Source organism: Ambystoma mexicanum, chromosome 6q (genome assembly GCF_040938575.1).
Source record: "Ambystoma mexicanum isolate Mex_15411 chromosome 6q, UKY_AmexF1_1, whole genome shotgun sequence".
In the NCBI taxonomy this organism is placed as follows: Eukaryota; Metazoa; Chordata; class Amphibia; order Caudata; family Ambystomatidae; genus Ambystoma; species Ambystoma mexicanum.
In genome coordinates this window covers 215,503,907-215,522,097 of record NC_090937.1, presented here as the reverse complement: position 1 = coordinate 215,522,097, position 18,191 = coordinate 215,503,907, and the positions used below count along the sequence as shown (strand labels likewise).

General features: G+C 43.2%; 1 protein-coding gene and 1 pseudogene across 1 annotated transcript in view; one reads left to right on the top strand and one right to left on the bottom strand.

The window, feature by feature from the left end:
* The first annotated feature begins 268 nt into the window (after positions 1 to 268).
* LOC138515893 (alcohol dehydrogenase 1-like) overlaps positions 269 to 18,191 on the top strand; it is a 456,553-nt gene continuing 438,630 nt past the window's right edge. The window contains exon 1 of the mRNA XM_069630655.1: positions 269 to 329. Within this exon, the coding sequence (XP_069486756.1) occupies positions 312 to 329 (18 nt within the window). The 5' untranslated portion in view covers positions 269 to 311. The remainder of the gene's footprint in view (positions 330 to 18,191) is intronic.
* LOC138515494 (protein FAM53C pseudogene) lies at positions 14,350 to 15,644 on the bottom strand (annotated as a pseudogene).

The window sequence follows — 18,191 nt, the reverse complement described above, 5'->3', positions numbered from 1 at the left end:
TGTCTGTGCTGTCTTTTTTGTTTCTCAACTACTCTCGATCAGGCACACTTAGGCGTCATTGCTTCAATGCACACACATTAAAAACAAAATCAAGCATTAAATACCGATGTGGAAATTTCTCCACATAGTTTTAGTGGCTGATCATTATCAAGGCTGAGTTTGAACGTGAAAAAACAGGTGTTTGGTATGTGTACATTTCAGCTAAGCTACGCCTGTTTTAATTAACTGCCTGCCTGTATAGCTGGAGAAAGGAACAGTCAGTTTTTCTCAGTTGCTAGAGTGCCACAATAGGCTGAAGAGGGACGCATACAATGGACACAGCTGGGAAAGTAAGGACTCTTTAACGTTTACAATAGCAATAACAGAGACCTCTTGTGTAATTAATTAACAACAAATGCAGTACGTTGTAATGAGAATGCATTTCCTAACTCAGATGGTTTAATGTGTGGGTGGGCCACTGATGGGAAAAGCATAGTTGCTGCACCTCAATGGGAATTCCTCTTGTAACATTGATTGTTGTAGTGGATTTATGGCTGCTGCACCTAAATGGTAATTGCCTAGTGACACGGTCTGCTATACTTGATTTATGGCTGCTGCACCTCAATGGGAATCCCCCTAGTGACATTGGTTGCTGAACTTGATGTACGGTTGTTGCACCTCAATGGGAATTCCCCTAATGGCATGAGTTGCTGTACTTGATGTATGACTGCTGCACCACAATAGTAATTCCCTAGTGACATGCGTTGCTATACTTGATTTATGGCTGCTGCACCTCAATGGTAATTGCCTAGTGACACAGGCTGCTATACTTGATTTATGGTTGTTGCACCTCAATGGGAATTCCCCATGTCATGAGTTGCTGTACTTGATGTATGACTGCTGCACCTCAATGGTAATTGCCTAGTGACACGGGCTGCTATACTTGATGTATGGTTGTTGCACCTCAATGAGAATCCCCCTAGTGACATTGGTTGATGTACTTGATGTATGGTAATTCCCTAGTGACATGCATTGCTATACTTGATTTATGGTTGCTGCACCTCAATGGTAATTGACTGGTGACACGGTCTGCTATACTTGATTTATGGCTGCTGCACCTCAATGGGAATCCCCCTAGTGACATTGGTTGCTGTACTTGATGTATGGTTGTTGCACCTCAATGGGAATTCCCATAATGACATGAGTTGCTGTACTTGATGTACGACTGCTGCACCTCAATAGTAATTCCCTAGTGACATGCGTAGCTATACTTGATTTATGGCTGCTGCACCTCAATGGTACTTGCCTAGTGACACAGGCTGCTATACTTGATGTATGGTTGTTGCACCTCAATGAGAATTCCCCTAGTGACATGGGTTGCTGTACTTGATGTATGGTTGTTGCACCTCAATGGGAATTCCCATAATGACATGAGTTGCTGTACTTGATGTACGACTGCTGCACCTCAATAGTAATTCCCTAGTGACATGCGTAGCTATACTTTATTTATGGCTGCTGCACCTCAATGGTAATTGCCTAGTGACACGGGCTGCTATACTTGATGTATGGTTGTTGCACCTCAATGAGAATCCCCCTAGTGACATTGGTTGCTGTACTTGATGTATGGTAATTCCCTAGTGACATGCATTGCTATACTTGATTTATGGTTGCTGCACCTCAATGGTAATTGACTGGTGACACGGTCTGCTATACTTGATTTATGGCTGCTGCACCTCAATGGGAATCCCCCTAGTGACATTGGTTGCTGTACTTGATGTATGGTTGTTGCACCTCAATGGGAATTCCCATAATGACATGAGTTGCTGTACTTGATGTACGACTGCTGCACCTCAATAGTAATTCCCTAGTGACATGCGTAGCTATACTTTATTTATGGCTGCTGCACCTCAATGGTACTTGCCTAGTGACACAGGCTGCTATACTTGATGTATGGTTGTTGCACCTCAATGAGAATTCCCCTAGTGACATGGGTTGGTGTACTTGATTTTTCATTCAATACAGGGTTTATTTGGTTTACATTAAAACCACAGCATAAAATCACAATACATTAGAGAAATACAATAACTATAGTAAAATCATGGCCTAACTGCCAATAAAAGCGTAATACATTACATTAAACATACACAGTAAAATATTTTGAGATCTAAGCCCCACTGCATATTAGTTATTGGACTGATTCGAGGGGCTCACATAAGCATAACCTAAGGTTTTTTAACAAAAGATAAAACATCAAACCTAAAATCCTTATCTGTTGAATGCATCATTAAACTCATGGTCCCCCAGCAGCTGCTTATGTTATTCTTTAAGAAGTGCAGCCCTAGCCATCTTCTTCGCAATACCATGTTAAATTTACCTATGAATAGAACATGTAGGAGATTTCCCGCTAGTCCCAATCCACATGGATATAATTCCAGCCATGGGGTTCTACTATACACTTAACCCAATTATTAGTATGATTCTCCTGCATTCGTGAGATTTTAACTTTGTAATGAGATTTAGGGGCTCATTTTGGAACAAAACTCCCTATATATTTTCAAGGACTGGAGCTTTGGCATGTTCCATGGGTGTTTCCCGATCTTTTCCTGCACACATGATTTTTGGTTGCTGTCCCTTAATAGGAATTCCCTTCCGACATGGGTTGCTCAATTTGACTTATGGTTGTTGCACCTCTTTGGGAATTCCCTTGGGACACAGGTTGCTGTACTTGATTTATAGAAAGGAATTATGAATCTTTTGAAATTCAGGACACTTTATGGACTATCATTCTTTGGGCAGTGGAGGTGATATTAGACCTATTGAGTGCGTATGGTTGACTTTTTTGAACTTGACAAGGTTTTAAAAGTCATTTAAAAATGTGTTATTTGTTGTATTTTTATGTGGAGCACATTTGTCCAGTTTTCTATATGTATATAAGGTTTTTCATATCTCCAAAATGCTGAATTAATAACTCAGTAATGCAATTTATATATTTTATAAATGTAAAATGTTTTGCAATCAAGCAGGTTTCAAGATCAGTGATCTCAAATGTAGGCCTTAAAACTACTCCTAATGATGTAAAGACATTGCTCATGTAGAGGGTTGTTTTTACAAAGGGATAGTTTTGAGGCTTGCAAATCTAAACAATTAAAATTAATGAAATAATTCCTTTATTGGGGAGACTTTTGAGGATGCTATAGAAGCGTGATCATAGCAACTTCGAAACAGCTTTGAGGGACAACAACATGGTGCTGTGTGGAAGCTTGTGCATACAAATATAGGTTCCATCATGGGGAAGAAGTACTTCATTAGCACTCGTTTATGAATTAAAGTGTGCAGGTACGGCTATTCACAACAGATATCCAGTGGAGCATTTCTGGCATAGTGATCTAAAGAAAATGCTAAGAAAAATTGTTGATTAGGATTTTCCATCATGAGTTTTAATCACACAAACAAATTAATATAAAGGAATAAATGCATATGCCTATAATACAGAAAAACAAAGATCAATGTACACCAATAGATGAAACAAGTCCAGTTATTGGTCTGTATGGCATTGTACAAATGTCAGTAAAAAACACTCCCAAGTGGGTATGTACTTAGGGACAGAACCTAAGAAAGAAAGGACATAAATGTTGTCTAGAAAGGATAAAAGATATTCGTGAGGTGAAGTGCCAAGATAGAGAGCACAGCAAAGAGAAAAAAAGTAGAAGACAGTTGTATAAATTACACAAAATTGTACATTTATCTGAAAAATCTGTGTGAACAGAAATAGCTATTCCATAGAAAAAACGATTCACTTGGTGGCTAATGTTTTGTGAGTCTCTCCCAACTTAGAGACTCCAAGGTTCCCAATTTAGGATTTCCCTTTAATTGAAGGGCGACTAGTGAGGGCTTCAAAGTCCTGAGGTCTGTAGCCTTAAGACCTAGGTTGGGGTCTGCCAACGTGTTAGTGAAGAATCTAGATAATCTGTGACAAGAATCTTGTGGCGATTCATTGAGATCACTGTTGGAGCATGTTTCAGTGAAGAAACTCCTAGGTCATCTCGCCCTCTTCAGGGCATCTGCTTGGACAAAAAGTGTAGGGAAAATGGTGGACTCCAGCTTCCAACTCCCCGTCTAGTGGGGCAGCCTTGGGTGGAGGCACAATCAACAGTGAAGGTCAGGTAAATAGATCCTGGTATTAATCCGTATGGTAGAGCGGTAAGGGTGCTCACCCTCCTCCTGATGAATGAGGATGAAGGAAGATTCCAAATTGGTTCACAATCATGTTTCTTGAACAACACATCTAATGTTCCCCCATGAATTTCAACGTCCAATGATAATCCAAGCAATGAGTAAGCATTCTGCATCAGATGGTCACCCTAGCTCTCCTTCAATGAAGTTGAAGCCACAGACTCACTGGAGCTAGCAACAACAGCTTTACTCATGTTGACTGTTACCAGGGTCAAGTCCAAAGAACAACCACACTTCCCCAACGTTAAACCGGCAATAAAAATGTGCAAGTGGTCGCTGGTGTTACAGTGGCAAAATGTATAAGCGTATGGCTTTACATTGTGACAGACTCAGCTTGGGCGCAATAGAGTGCACAGAGAGTTCACGAGACTGTCATTTCCTCAGAGAAGCAGAGCGCACTTTTTCAAGACAGTGTTACAAAGTAACTTTATTTCAAAAGAAAAACAAAAAGGCATTGGCAAAAAGCCAACAATGGTGACGTTAACTGTTGTTGATTGAATATTAAATTGTTAGCTTTGAAAGTTATGAGCACAGATACAGTGTAGGTTTACAAATGATGAGATGAAGCAATTTAGACATAGAAAACAAACTATTGAAATGGTAGACTGGTAAGACAGTACATATCCGTCAACTGCTATCTAGCTGCCTTTGGTTTTGTCTTTTTTTGAGTCCATACGTCACAAGTTGTCAACGTACGAATGATGATGCTTAGCTGACAACATTTGACCAAACCGCTATTAAAATTTAGCAAGCACTGTAACAGTTGAGCTTACCTAAAGACTTGCTGACAGCATGCTTGAAATAAAGCTTAAACATCATGCTTACCAAAAGGGTCTCTTAGTGGTAAGCTTATCAGAAGAGTAGCTAATGCAGCACCTTTTTAAAGATTCTGTAGAATGCCATATATACCTTAATGCTCCCTAGTGGTTTGGGAAATTGTTATCTGTTAAATGGGAGGGGCCCCAGCAATACCTGATTGTTTAGCACCCAGTGGGGTAATAAGGGGAATGTGGTAATGAAGATGTACCTGAAAGTGCAGTGTATCCTAAACCCAGTATTAGCACACAGGGTGGGCTTTGCAGCCAATCAAGTTGCTTGGATACTGGACTGAATCTCAAGATCCAAGCCTGCATTCCGAGTAAGTTGGAAGCTGCTCGCAACTGCCCCACCATCTTGCCACATGCTCCTCTCCTCATCCCCGTCCCGCAACCATCTCTCGCTTACCCGCCCACTTACCTTTTCTTTCTCTGACTTTCTGCGCTGTTCACCATCAACCTGGGCCACCAAAGACATAGAAGAGGGGCTCTCCACGGAGCCCCCCCCCTTCAATTTCCATGGCAGCCACCTTGAGTTAGTATTTGATTCAATTAACTGGACAGGATGAGGGTGATCCATTCATTGAACCAAATACATTGCTATCAGCACCCTGGTTCTTAAACCGAGAGTAATAGCAATAATACCCATAGCAAAATGCTGGATCAGCCAAGTGCCCATGGGCACTGTGCCCATCGCTAAAGGCCTCACTTCACTCAGGCATATAACTTGGGCCCAGGGCCATTACCTGCTGATGCAGCCCACCAGCGTGGGTATTATTGCTATATCATAAATGTTATTGTGCCCCAACTCTACATAACATTTTATGTTTATATGTAGCATATTGATAACAGTTGGATATTTGATGAATCCCCACTGTTTTCTTGTTTCTTTACCAGAACGCTTTAATGTCATTAACGGTCCATTTCTGTGTAAGAAGAAATCCATCAATTTAGGGTCACCAATTTGTTTACATGGATCCCAATCAGTGTTTACACTCCCCACATAATTTCATACAAAGCCTGCGTCGCATCTGGATAGGACTTTTAGGATATAATTAGAGTTTCTGCTCCAATGTGGAACTTATGAATGTATTTTTAATGTTAGTATTAAAATGCACAATATTATTATCATTCAATTTTACTTATTTTAACACAATTTAGAATATGGAAGCTGGGCCCCACCCCAGCACCAACATTTAGTGGAGTAGAGAAAGTCGCCACTAGCCTATTATGATCTCCTAAACTAGACTCCCTAATATGAAAGTCCGTACAAATTGCCAGTAGGCCCTTGGTAACAAGCAGATAGTTAAGGACAGAGGAGAGATTTCCTCTATGCCATGTACAGTAATTCTGACTGTCTTGACTCATTTGATCATTTAGCATATACAGATCCCAATCCCCCATTGTCTGTCTCCACAGCCTATCCTGCTTACATTTATTTATATCCCCTATCAAAGCACTAATGTACACAGAAGCCCTATTAAAACAACAGATTAGGTCCAAAATTGTGATTCAAATCTCCAGCAACAATTATGTTTCCACCGTGGTTGTTGTCATACAACTCCTGAAATAAATTGTGCCAACGTCCTTAGAAGAGAGCTGAGATTGCCATGAAAGCGTTGCTAATAAATATTCACCACCATAAGGCGAGGCCGAACATGATTTCACGTGTCAGGGTGAACACCATCACACCTCTACCCAATTCCCATTGTTTAACCAATTCAAAACTGGAATCAATTCAAACAGCTACTATTAGGCTGCAGAAAGGACGCCCATGACTCCCTTTTATAGCTGTTTGAACACAACCGGATATCCATCCTGAACAGGGCAAGATGTCAACTATACTTCCTGCAGGAGAAGAAAGGTATATGATCTCAGGAGTGTACACAGCTCATGATTATTCAGCAGATGTCAAAAACCCTGCGCATTCCACGAGATACACCTAAGGGGAGTGTGTGCGCTAAAGATAATGTTTTAATTCCTTCAATTGAGAAAGATACATTCAGCGCCACTGCTAGCCATCTTCATTCACTCATATTAATAGAATTATGCTCTTGATTACCTATTCTCTCCGGCTCTTTAAAGTAAACTAATGGTTGGCGGACCAACCCATCACCCCTCAAGCTCATGTCAATTTGCCTCAACCTGGCCCCTTAAGCAAAGACCCCACACAAGATTATTTCTCTGGATCATGTATAATGAGACCATAACCTAATTGTCACCATACACAATCCTAGATGGCATGGCCAATGTAACTCGATTGTCCCTCACAGGACCAGCAAATTCTACAAGATCAATATCCTTTGTCGTAATCAACCTAAGGTTTGGTATTTCATAAAAAAGAGCCACAACATTCAATCAGAATTCCCAGCCCCACAGACTCAAAGAGGTAATCCAATCCATAGTTTAGGGGTCCCAGTAGCCCTCTCATGTTTACTCTTTGAACTGGGTAAGCTGGAGGCTGTTGTGAAGACAGCGCTCATGTAAATAAGGGCCTAGCCAAGTTCCTTACCATGTCCTGTACAGATGATTCAGTCCGGGTCTCCTCATTCAAGCTTAAAATAGTCTTGATCTGTGGCTGAGGAACACTAATGGCCATAGTGAACATGTCTTGCGGCTGAGGACCAGTCATTGTTCCAACTTTAAAATCATACCCGATCCCCGATCCCCAAGTTATTGCTCAGCCCTATCATGTTAAAATCAAAACCAGAACTAAAATGTCATGGGCCAGCTCCTTCGGACCTTCCTGATCCGGAAAATCACCCACAATAAGTATGGAAATATTGTCCTCTGAAGCCAACTCACTACACAAGACGTAACAGACCAAAGCCTGGTGCGTGCGCTATACATAAATCTATTTAGCTCTGCAGAGGGTCCAGCTGCATATAATGGTCATAAAGAAGGACAGGTCTGTTGATGCCCAACATATAGAAACATAAGTAAAAGATAAATGACCAGTGTATATATGCGCTCTCCCTTAGAATTTCATTTATTCTGTGCTACATTGATTATTTCGAATATTGTCAAAGTCCATCTTGAATATATGATCCAATATGATGACGGAAACATCCATTCCAGGTTATAAGAGTTTATTGTATAGAGCGCTCAGCCGACACGTGTTTCGACAATGGTGTCATTCTCAAGCCTGACATAGTTAACCATCAAAATAAATGTGTGCAATACAATCACAAAAAGAATAAAAGAAGCAATTAAAGAGAAATTTGCATGTCACAAAAAAGTATTATGATAAATAATAAAACAATAATCAGCGAGCAAAGCAACGTAATATAGAGTTGACATACCCAATCAGATGTGTGGCAGTATAATATTGCACGAACGGAGCATGAAAAAAAGAAGAAAATACAAGAGTATGCTACTTAAAACATGTAAAGCAACGCACATGTTGTAAATAGAAAGTCATTTGGCATGTAAGCCCCTCCTCACCAGTGCATGTGCTCCAATCACAATTTGCACCTTAACACTAGACACCAGTTTAGTGTGTGTTAAAGAGTGTGAGGTCCCTAGGAAACCCCCTCTCTTATATAATCGCCCGTTAATTTGTACACCGGTGATAAGAATTTGTATGTTTGCCCACTCGTGCCATTTCTAGCAAATTGAAAGGTCACACAGTGTTGGAGTTATGTTATGAAAAAGGATATATAACTCACCATGGAGCGGCAATTAAGTGCAATGAGTCACAATCTTAAAAAAGAATTATTGGTTTGTCCGTATATGCTGCTGGTTGCCTCTATAGTTATCAGGTGGCAATCTGTCAAATGATTAAATAAGCCATATTAATGTGCATTTCGTTTTGATGTGAGTATATATACTGGTAGAACCTAAATTTGTTAAAATATCCGAGTCTTACCTTATAAACGGGTTAGATCCCGATCCAAGTGGTTTCTGCGTAAAAGCGGAGTCCACCGAGAATTCCAGTTTAAATAGTGCCAATGTCAGGCCACGTAGAGTAGTTGACTGAGCATGTGCTGTGAACTAGAGTGCAATAGTGAATGTAATAGCAGCGCATGCGCTAAGGTGACGCTATTCTATTGGGCATTCTCTATGCTAGTTCAGTGTATCTGGATCGCGCATGCGTATTGGGTGTCCATAGTTTTATTTAGGTATTGTCGTCATATGAAATAGTATTCTAATGTGCATGGATGCCTGTCGAAAAAGATTGCTTACGTCTTATAAGGAAATCGGATAATATAAGTGTGAAGCTCTACTAAAATAGAATGTAAGTGAAGCACAATGTGCTGTTCATATTTGCACACATGCTCGAAAGTAGCATGTGCGAGCCGACAAAGGTACAATAAAATTATTAATATTCATGTATTCTTATTTGTCACAATAGGGATAGTAGGACAGAAATCAACTGATATATATAATATGCAGACAGTCTGTTGATATAGTGTAATCATTAACAATAAATAAAGTGATACACTCTAGTTCATAGCACATGCGCAGTCAACTACTCTACGTGGCCCGACATTGCCACTATTTAAACTGGAATTCTCGGTGGACTCCGCTTTTACGCAGAAACCACTTGGATCGGGATCTAACCCGTTTATAAGGTAAGACGCGGATATTTTAACAAATTTAGGTTCTACCAGGATATACACTCACATCAAAATGTGCGTTGCTCTACATGTTTTAAGTAGCATACTCTTGTATTTTCTTCTTTTTTTCATGCTCCGTTCGTGCAATATTATACTGCCACACATCTGATTGGGTATGTCAACTCTATAGTTTTATTTATCATAATACTTTTTTGTGACATGCAAATTTCTCTTTAATTGCTTCTTTTATTCTTTTTGTGATTGTATTGCACACATTTATTTTGATGGTTAACTATGTCAGCCTTGAGAACGACACCATTGTCGAAAACACGTGTTGGCTGAGCGCTCTATATAATAAACTCATAGCCTGGAATGGATGTTTTCGTCATCATATTGGATCATATATTCAAGATGGACTTTGACAATATTCCAAATTTGAAATAATCAATGTAGCACAGATTAAATGAAATTCTAAGGGAGAGCGCATATATACACTGCTCATTTATCTTTTACTTATGTCACTACTCAAGACCTTTGTAGATCTTGAGTTCTTCTACTTACTTTCCTTAAATTTCCGTTTAGCCGTTTCACTTTTTTTGGAAGGACCCAACAGGGACTGCTCTAGCTCCATTAAATTTGCCATACGAAGAAACTTTCTTGAGGGCTTGTTCCCTGGCCTTTTTGCTTTTTTATTTTAGTACTTCGGCCCCATCTTCGGTGGGTTGTTACTTTTGTTCTCAGGGTTGTACTTCAACAAGTTCCCCTCTTTCAATCCTGGGTTGTTGTTCCCGCTACTTGTGGAACCCAAGGAACTTTTGTTTAGATGCATAAAAGGGTCACAGGAAGACTCCTTATCAGCTGGAACCGGAACAGTTGTTGTCAGCTGTCCAACACTGCCCTTCCATACCTTATCAAATGTGTCCAAGCGTGATAATATAACGCTTAATTGAAGTGTCTGCACTTTCAATTCTTCTCCGATATTATCATGAGCTTGACAAATTAGGCATTTGGAAATGACCCATATGTTCACTTCACTCAACGTGGAATACATGATAGAGACCTCTGATGTATTTATATCACAATATATCTAAAATACCTTCAGCTGTCCCTCCATAAATTCCTTCCCTCCCAAGCTCTTCACTCGTCCACCTCTAATTCACTCAGAGTCAGTCATTTTTCAAAGAAACGAGCTGGGGTAAACCTCTGTCTTTGATTGGGGCCTCCCTCTGGAACAGCCTCCCTCCCTGAAACTTTTTATTTTTCTGCACTTAACAGATACATGCTATGTTTGTTACCTTAAACCTAGCACTTGCCACTGCTGACTGCACTACCATTGTTATTTTTTATTATTTATTCATTTTATTTATTATTTATTTGTATTCCTTTACTCGTCACTTTCCACGTCTTCCCCCCGCCCATCCACTTTTCCCCTTTTCCCTCTCCCATGCACTTGCGCGTTCTCAATGTCACTGGGCCTAGTAAGATCATTGTTTTCTTCTCCCTTGTTCCCCTCCCTTGCCTGGTCACGCTCTGGAACACTTGTGTGTAAGTGTGATACAAATAAAACATCAATGTCAAATCCGTAAAAATGGGAGGGATGTTAAGGCGCGATGAATCCAAAGGGGCTCAATCAATACCATTAGCAGAGGAGAATTATTTCCATAAAAACTCACATCCGATGCTCTCCTTCCCAAAATCAAATACTTCAATGAGGCTGGCAAATCATCAAAGAGGCTCTCTGGCATTGGAGCCACAATTCCCACGGATTTAGAGATCGGTGGAAAATGATCCTCCATCTTATATTTGACGTGTGTCTTTGCAGTCCTGGTTTAGGAGTGGTCCCACTAATCACCGTTTGTTGAGAGGTGCATCAGTAGCATTCCACCCCAATCTGCCACTCGTTACAACCACACTCCCAAACTAAACCCCACTATACCGCCACTCAACTCCACCTGCCATTTCACAATCACCCCAATTCGCTATTACACATTGCCATACCACTTCACCCCACCACATCTTTCCACATAACCAGTCCACCCAATGCCTTACCTCCAAACTACCATGCCACACTGCCACTCCACATCACACCCACATCACACCTTTCCACCACACAGCAATGCACTCCACAACCCCAAACCACAACATTCCCACTCCACACGACCACTCCTCACTACCACTCCACACATTCACACTGCCATACCACGTTAGCACCACTCCTCAAACATCACCCCATCATTCTACACCAGTAGAATTTTACACCACCACTCCACCTCAATCTGCCATTCGACACAACAACACTCACACACTAAACCCCACTATACCTCCACCTGCCATTTCACAACACTTCACCCCAATTCACAATTACACATTGCCACACCACTTCACCCCATCACATCTTTCCACATAACCAATCCACGCCACCACTCCACCCAATGCCTCACCTCCAAACTACCATGTCGCACATCCACACTGCCACTCCACATCCCATACCAGAACACCGCTCCACATCACACACACATCACACCTTTCCACCACACAGCAATGCACTCCACGACCCCAAACCACCATATTCCCACTGCACACCACCCCATTGTAACACAACTCCACACAAACACACTACTTCACACCACCAACTCAGAAACACTTCACAACACCCCTGCACCACCACCACTTCACCACACCCTATTTCTCACACCAGAAGACCCCACCATTACACACCACCATTCCACACATCCATCCCACCACTCCAGACCTCAAAACCGACCCTCCACACCCTCACCCTACACACACCACCACGCCACACCTCCACATCACTACATCGCCCAGCTTAGCCTACTTGGATCTAACTGAATACCCTCACTCTACACCTCTGTTCCACTATACCTCCCTACCCAAGTCTGACCCCAACCTCCACTCTCATGCATGCCAACTTTATCCATTCCATTCAGGAGATGCTTGTCCAGTCCCGGTTTTAACTTTGCATTCTGGGACTTGCCATCCGAAGGTTATAAGGGGGAAATCCAAGGCTTGCATTTCCTGAATGGAATAATAATGTTGACATGTATGCTCTCTGCCCCAGCACTTGTCTACCTCTATCCCACACCACTGTACCCCACCCAACCTCCCTCACCACACTAACCATTTCAAACCACACTGTACTCCAAATCTGCCTCACTCTTCTACCCCATACCATGCTCTATCACCATGCACTTCCTATCCCCTCTACCCATTCTACCCCCACGTATCCCAACCTCGCCCCACTGTACCCACACCTTCTCTACCACATCCCTAACTCCACCCTACCATGCACATGAATATCCCCAACAACCCACCCACCGTAACTCTTCCCACTCATATCTTATCCCAATATGACCCCATACCACCCTACTCACATCTTCCCTACCTCATCCCTGTCCACCTACCCTTCATTACCCACCCATGCTACATCAGTTGCTTCCGACTACCCACACTAGCCATAGCTTATCCTTGCCTACCAAGCTAAATCCTACCTACTCATTCCCAAATTAGCTCACACCTTCTCCCTTCCACCTTACCTCCCCCGCACACCTATAACCCAAGCACACAGTTAAAATCACCAAACAATGGGCTTCATTATGACTATGGTGGTAGCCTTGCCGGTAAAACCAGCACGGCTGCCACTTGAGTAATTTCCTTACCGGCACCCGGCAATGGGGAATTACCAGGGCATTACAGCCCCGGTGGTCCCGGTAATTCCCCATTGCCGGGTGCCAGTAAAAATGACTCCCCATTGCCATTTGAGTCCCATAGGAGTCAAAGGGCATGGGGAGGACGGATGCAACCGCACCATTCATGAATGGTACCGGTGCATCCGTCAAGGTCTGCAAGCGGGTGCCGTTCCGCCCACCAGGTCAGACCTGGCGGGCTGACAGGCACCTGCCTACAGACTCTTAGTTTGCCGGTCCAGTAACAACAGTGCCGGTTACCGGACTGGCAAACTTGTAATGACGCCCATAGTGTTAAAGTGACAAAAATACCTAATGGAATGTCCTGACTTAAAAGTCAGAAAGCTAATATTAAAACTGCGTACAAATCAGTTCCCGGTCCTTTCAATTATAGGACCCAGGTTGGGTTTAACGCCCAGCAATAGATCCTGTAGGATTTGTATATTTTCCTATATACCAGAGACTCCTATATGCGTGATGACAAGATTAATAAAATTAGGAAACGTGTAGATGTGCAATTTGGGAGCATTTGGGAGTGATCGCATTGAAAATGAAGAGTAAACATTTTTGGTTCCATTGTCTGGATTCGGGTTTGGTGCCTCTACAGATTGCTTTATTTCGAACCTGGACAAAAGTCGAAAAGAACATTTCTGAATCTAGTGCCTTCATAAGCTGAAGCATTTGCTGAGACTCTGCAGTTGTGTTATTTTAATTTTTTTTCCCCACTTTGCTTTTTAATGGTTCGCAACAACTGAAGCCACTGCCCTCAGTGATGTGAAGGCGGGCCCAGGAGCAACGGGAAGCTGGTGGTTGAGTCTGGTCCTTCCGAGACCGTCCAGACTCCTCTGCCGAAATCAGACCCAGACTGCTGCTGGACATGTAAAAACAACACAGAACCCCTTATCCCCAAAGTGTCCCCTCTGAGGGGCCACAAGTCCATGGAATGTTCCTGGCCCCTGAATGCCTGAACAAGTCCTGAACAAAAGGCACAGCACTGGGTCCGGAGCTTGGCTCTGAGGCGGTGATGCCTCCTTGAATCAATTCCTGAGTTGAGATGCTTTAATTTTCCTCAATCAGGTTTAGATCTAGGTCGGTAAGTCATGCTGGAAGAGTCTGGAATGGGTAGATGTGATCCTGTCTCGTTGGACATCCTCTTCCTTGCTCAGCACATGGATGCAGCTGGTGATTGGACTGCTTGAGGGGCAGGGAGACATCCCAGTGCAGGCCAGAAAAGAGGAGGAAGAGCTCCGATCATCAGAGTTATCAAAGAAACAGAGGGTTCCTATGCTCTGCTTCTGATTCATTTTGTAGAAGTCCAGCGAGGGCCGGTGCCACCTCACATCCTCCTCGTGGCGCCGCTTCGTCCCACACTTCCTGGTGTTTAGGTCACATGACTGGGACTGGCTACGAGGCAAACAGTGCTGTCGGCGCACCATCTCTGGGGTGCAGGATGGCGAGCTGCTGGCAGAGGGCAAACATTATCCAGTGTCTTTGAAAAGAACTGGCGAGAGAGAGATGCGGCGCTGCAGAGAATAGCAATTTGGCCCCTCAGCACCATCAGAAAATGCCCCAATTGGAGAGAGTGTGCAGGACCCTGGCGACTCTCGACAGTAGGCCAGGCTGAAGAAAGGTGGACTGCAGGCTTGGATGCATCGCAGAGAGGCACTGGAGTCATTGTGGAACCGTAGGCTGGAGGCCCATGGGGTGGGGCTGTGAGCCTGCACAGTCAGCCCCCCGCCGCCTCCACCGCTGCTTAACAGGAGTCCAGACTTTCGAACCTGTGGGCCACCAGATAGGCTGCCAGCGATATCGGTCCTCAGGTACAGATAAGGAGCAGAGATGTTGCTTGCTGGGAGGAGCTGGTGGAGTGGATGCGTTGTCCGTGGCTGGAGTGCAAGAAGGTCCTCTTCGATGTGGGGAGTTCTCTCTGCTGAGGAGCAGAAGATGCAAACCCAGACTGGAGTGATGATGGTGTTGGACACTGTCCTGATATTCAGACCTTGGACACTGACTCAGGAGACCCCAAGAGCGATCCTCCGACATGAAGTGAAAGGGGCTGCTGCAGCCTTCGAGGTCTGGATGATCTGGCAAAGGCAGGCTGATGCTGAATGACTTGCCTTTCAGTTCCTCCAGACTCTGTTTCTGCAGCTGTTCTGTGATTAGGGAGATCATACTGATCTGGGGGTTCTGCTGGTGTCTGGGCACTGCCCGCCCAGTACCTTCTTTAGGAGCGCCACTTTTCCATCACGGCCATACTACTGCCACAGCTAGTACTGGGCAGTGTTGGCCGATCACATCACTCCATCACTGCAGTCTGTCACCTCAACTCCAGGCCTCTCTCGCCGCTCTGAGCCGCTGCGGCCTGTGATGCTTTTAATACCTCTTGTGTTATTTTAATTGAAGAAATGCATGTATGTATTAACTTTCCTTTGCTTTATATTTATATGTTTTATTATGTTTTGTGTTGTTTTATTATGTTATAAAGTTGCTATATGTGAAAAGTTCCATGTGAGCTAAACACATTCAAATAAATAAATTAAAGTAAAAGTAACATTAGTAATGCACATAGTAAAAAGACTTCTGTACACTGCATTAAAGAGAAGACTTTCTACTATGTCTGTTGCTAAGCACTAATTTGCCGACGTGTTTGGAATTACTGTCGAAGCAGAGCCCAAGTAGCTAATGCATCTTACTTATAAATGTCAAATTCATTGAACGACAAACGCCAAAACTACTGGCTTTGCCAAGGCTTGTTTAATCATGTTGCTTGCCGATGGACTACACTGGGGCTGCTCACCCAAAGCCCTGCAGCCTTTTTATGCTAACTGCAGGGCACACGGTTACAGCAGGATGTATAACTTGGCCCTTGCACCCACCCTCACGCCATATTAGAAATCCTCCTCAGTGTTCTCTGGGATAGTCAGGGGAATTGGGAGGATAACATAGTAATAAAAATGACAACAATAATATTAATTGTGTAAAGAGCCATCCTCCCCAAAGTCCCACACCAAATTAGCTTACAAACTAAGCAGACTGTATGGCAGAAGCCCCACCCACTCTACCACCTTAACTAATACACAACCCCTTTACCACATACATGCCAACATTAGCCATTCCGTTCTGTAAACTTAGATTTCCTAATTATAAACCCAGGACTGCAGGTCTCAGAATGCAAAGTTAAAAGCATGACTGGAATAGATTATTCTGAATGGACTGGATAATATTGGCGTGTATGCACTCGGCACATCACTCAAAATTTCACAATCCAGTCACACGCTGCTTCTCCCTCACTAACACATTTTCCATGCATAGTGAGCTACAGCTTCCAAGCGTGGCTTGAATGGGCTTCCCAATGTTTCAAAACAATTTGCTGAACTGTGCACAAAAAGCACAGTTTTCGGACAATGTTGCCATAGAATAAATCCATCTTGAAGACAATAAAAGGGGCTATGAAATGAGTCAATGATGCAATATGTGTGATATTATGCGTGTAGCAGCACTATTCAGATACAGCCATTATAAACCCATCAGAATCCCAATCCTTCGCTCAATATGAACAATGAGTTTAGCTCATGTAGATAATTTGTAGAGTTGACCCAGCTGGTTAGAGACACATCACAACTAGTTTGTGCTACTGCATAGGGTCATGTCCATCTGACAGGTTATACCAAAGCACCCATTCTGCCCATCACACCACACTGGCTCCCCCTGGCGCCGAGTCCGCCCCCCAGCCTCCCGGTGGCGCCCTATTATCCATCCTAGCCGGCACCAAAAGCTTCCACCTCCACTTGCTGATACCCTGGCGCACCCCGACGTGAGTAGCTTGGCACATATTTTGAGCCCTCAATGGTCCTCTCTTTTCATTTGCGCACTGCCGTAAAGTTGTTTTTCCAGCTGAGTGCAGGACAGCCTAGGAGTGGCAGCAGGAGTGGGGCAAATGCTGTGGGCGGCACTTCCCACAAGTTAAGCGTCAGGGTGATTAAGGGACCCCTTCATTCATAGAGATGTGGAGAAGAGGCGAGGAGATTGCCTCCCCACACCCCGTTGTCAGGTATGGATAAGTCCCAGAGGCTTGGGGGTTCCCCACCATTCTGGGAAGAATGGAGTAAAGATGGGGTTGTTGGGGAGACTATTTGTGGGAGGTGTGAATTGGCGGCAGCAAGCATAGGCAGCGCAGATGAAAGGTGTACCCCATTATACCATTTAAGGGGAGCAGGGTTGTGGGGGTGTCCCCCGTCCCCTTTAAATGGTATAATGGGTCTGGGGGTGGCAGGGGTGTCCCCCGCATCCTTTACATGGATTGCTGCATCAAAACCAAGGCATTTTTACCACAATATTTTGTAACCACAGCAATTTTTGCAGCGATTTTAACACATGGAACCCACTGATATGCCATTCAAGTTAGTTTGCCTTCCGAACAGTCACGCAAAGTGCTGAAAACACAGTTTGTATTAGAACTATTTAAGAATCTCTCAAAAACAAACAAAGTGGGTTCGTTTGGAAATCACGCTGTGAAGTTTGTCTTTCTCTAATGTGCCATATTTGTAAAAGCAAGACTGAAGAGTAGCATTTGTCTTCATAGGCTGACAGGGAGGATGCTCCAGATGAAGAGCTACTTATTTAAAGTCAACTTGTTTCTTTTATTTTTCTAAGGCCTATCATTGTGTGCAAACATACTCCACGTTTTGAAGTTACTGTGGCCTAGATTTTTCCCTTATCCATGTAAAATAGTTAGTATTATGTATGATATATATAGTTTTATGTATAGCACGTCATGTCTGACTCCTCAGACCTCCTGCCTTTAAGTGCTGTACAAATGGGTGTTATTAGTATGAAATTTAATAGTACTTAGTGTCTCACCCTTATAAGTATGAAGGACTAATTCAGCCCTGCTAAAATAC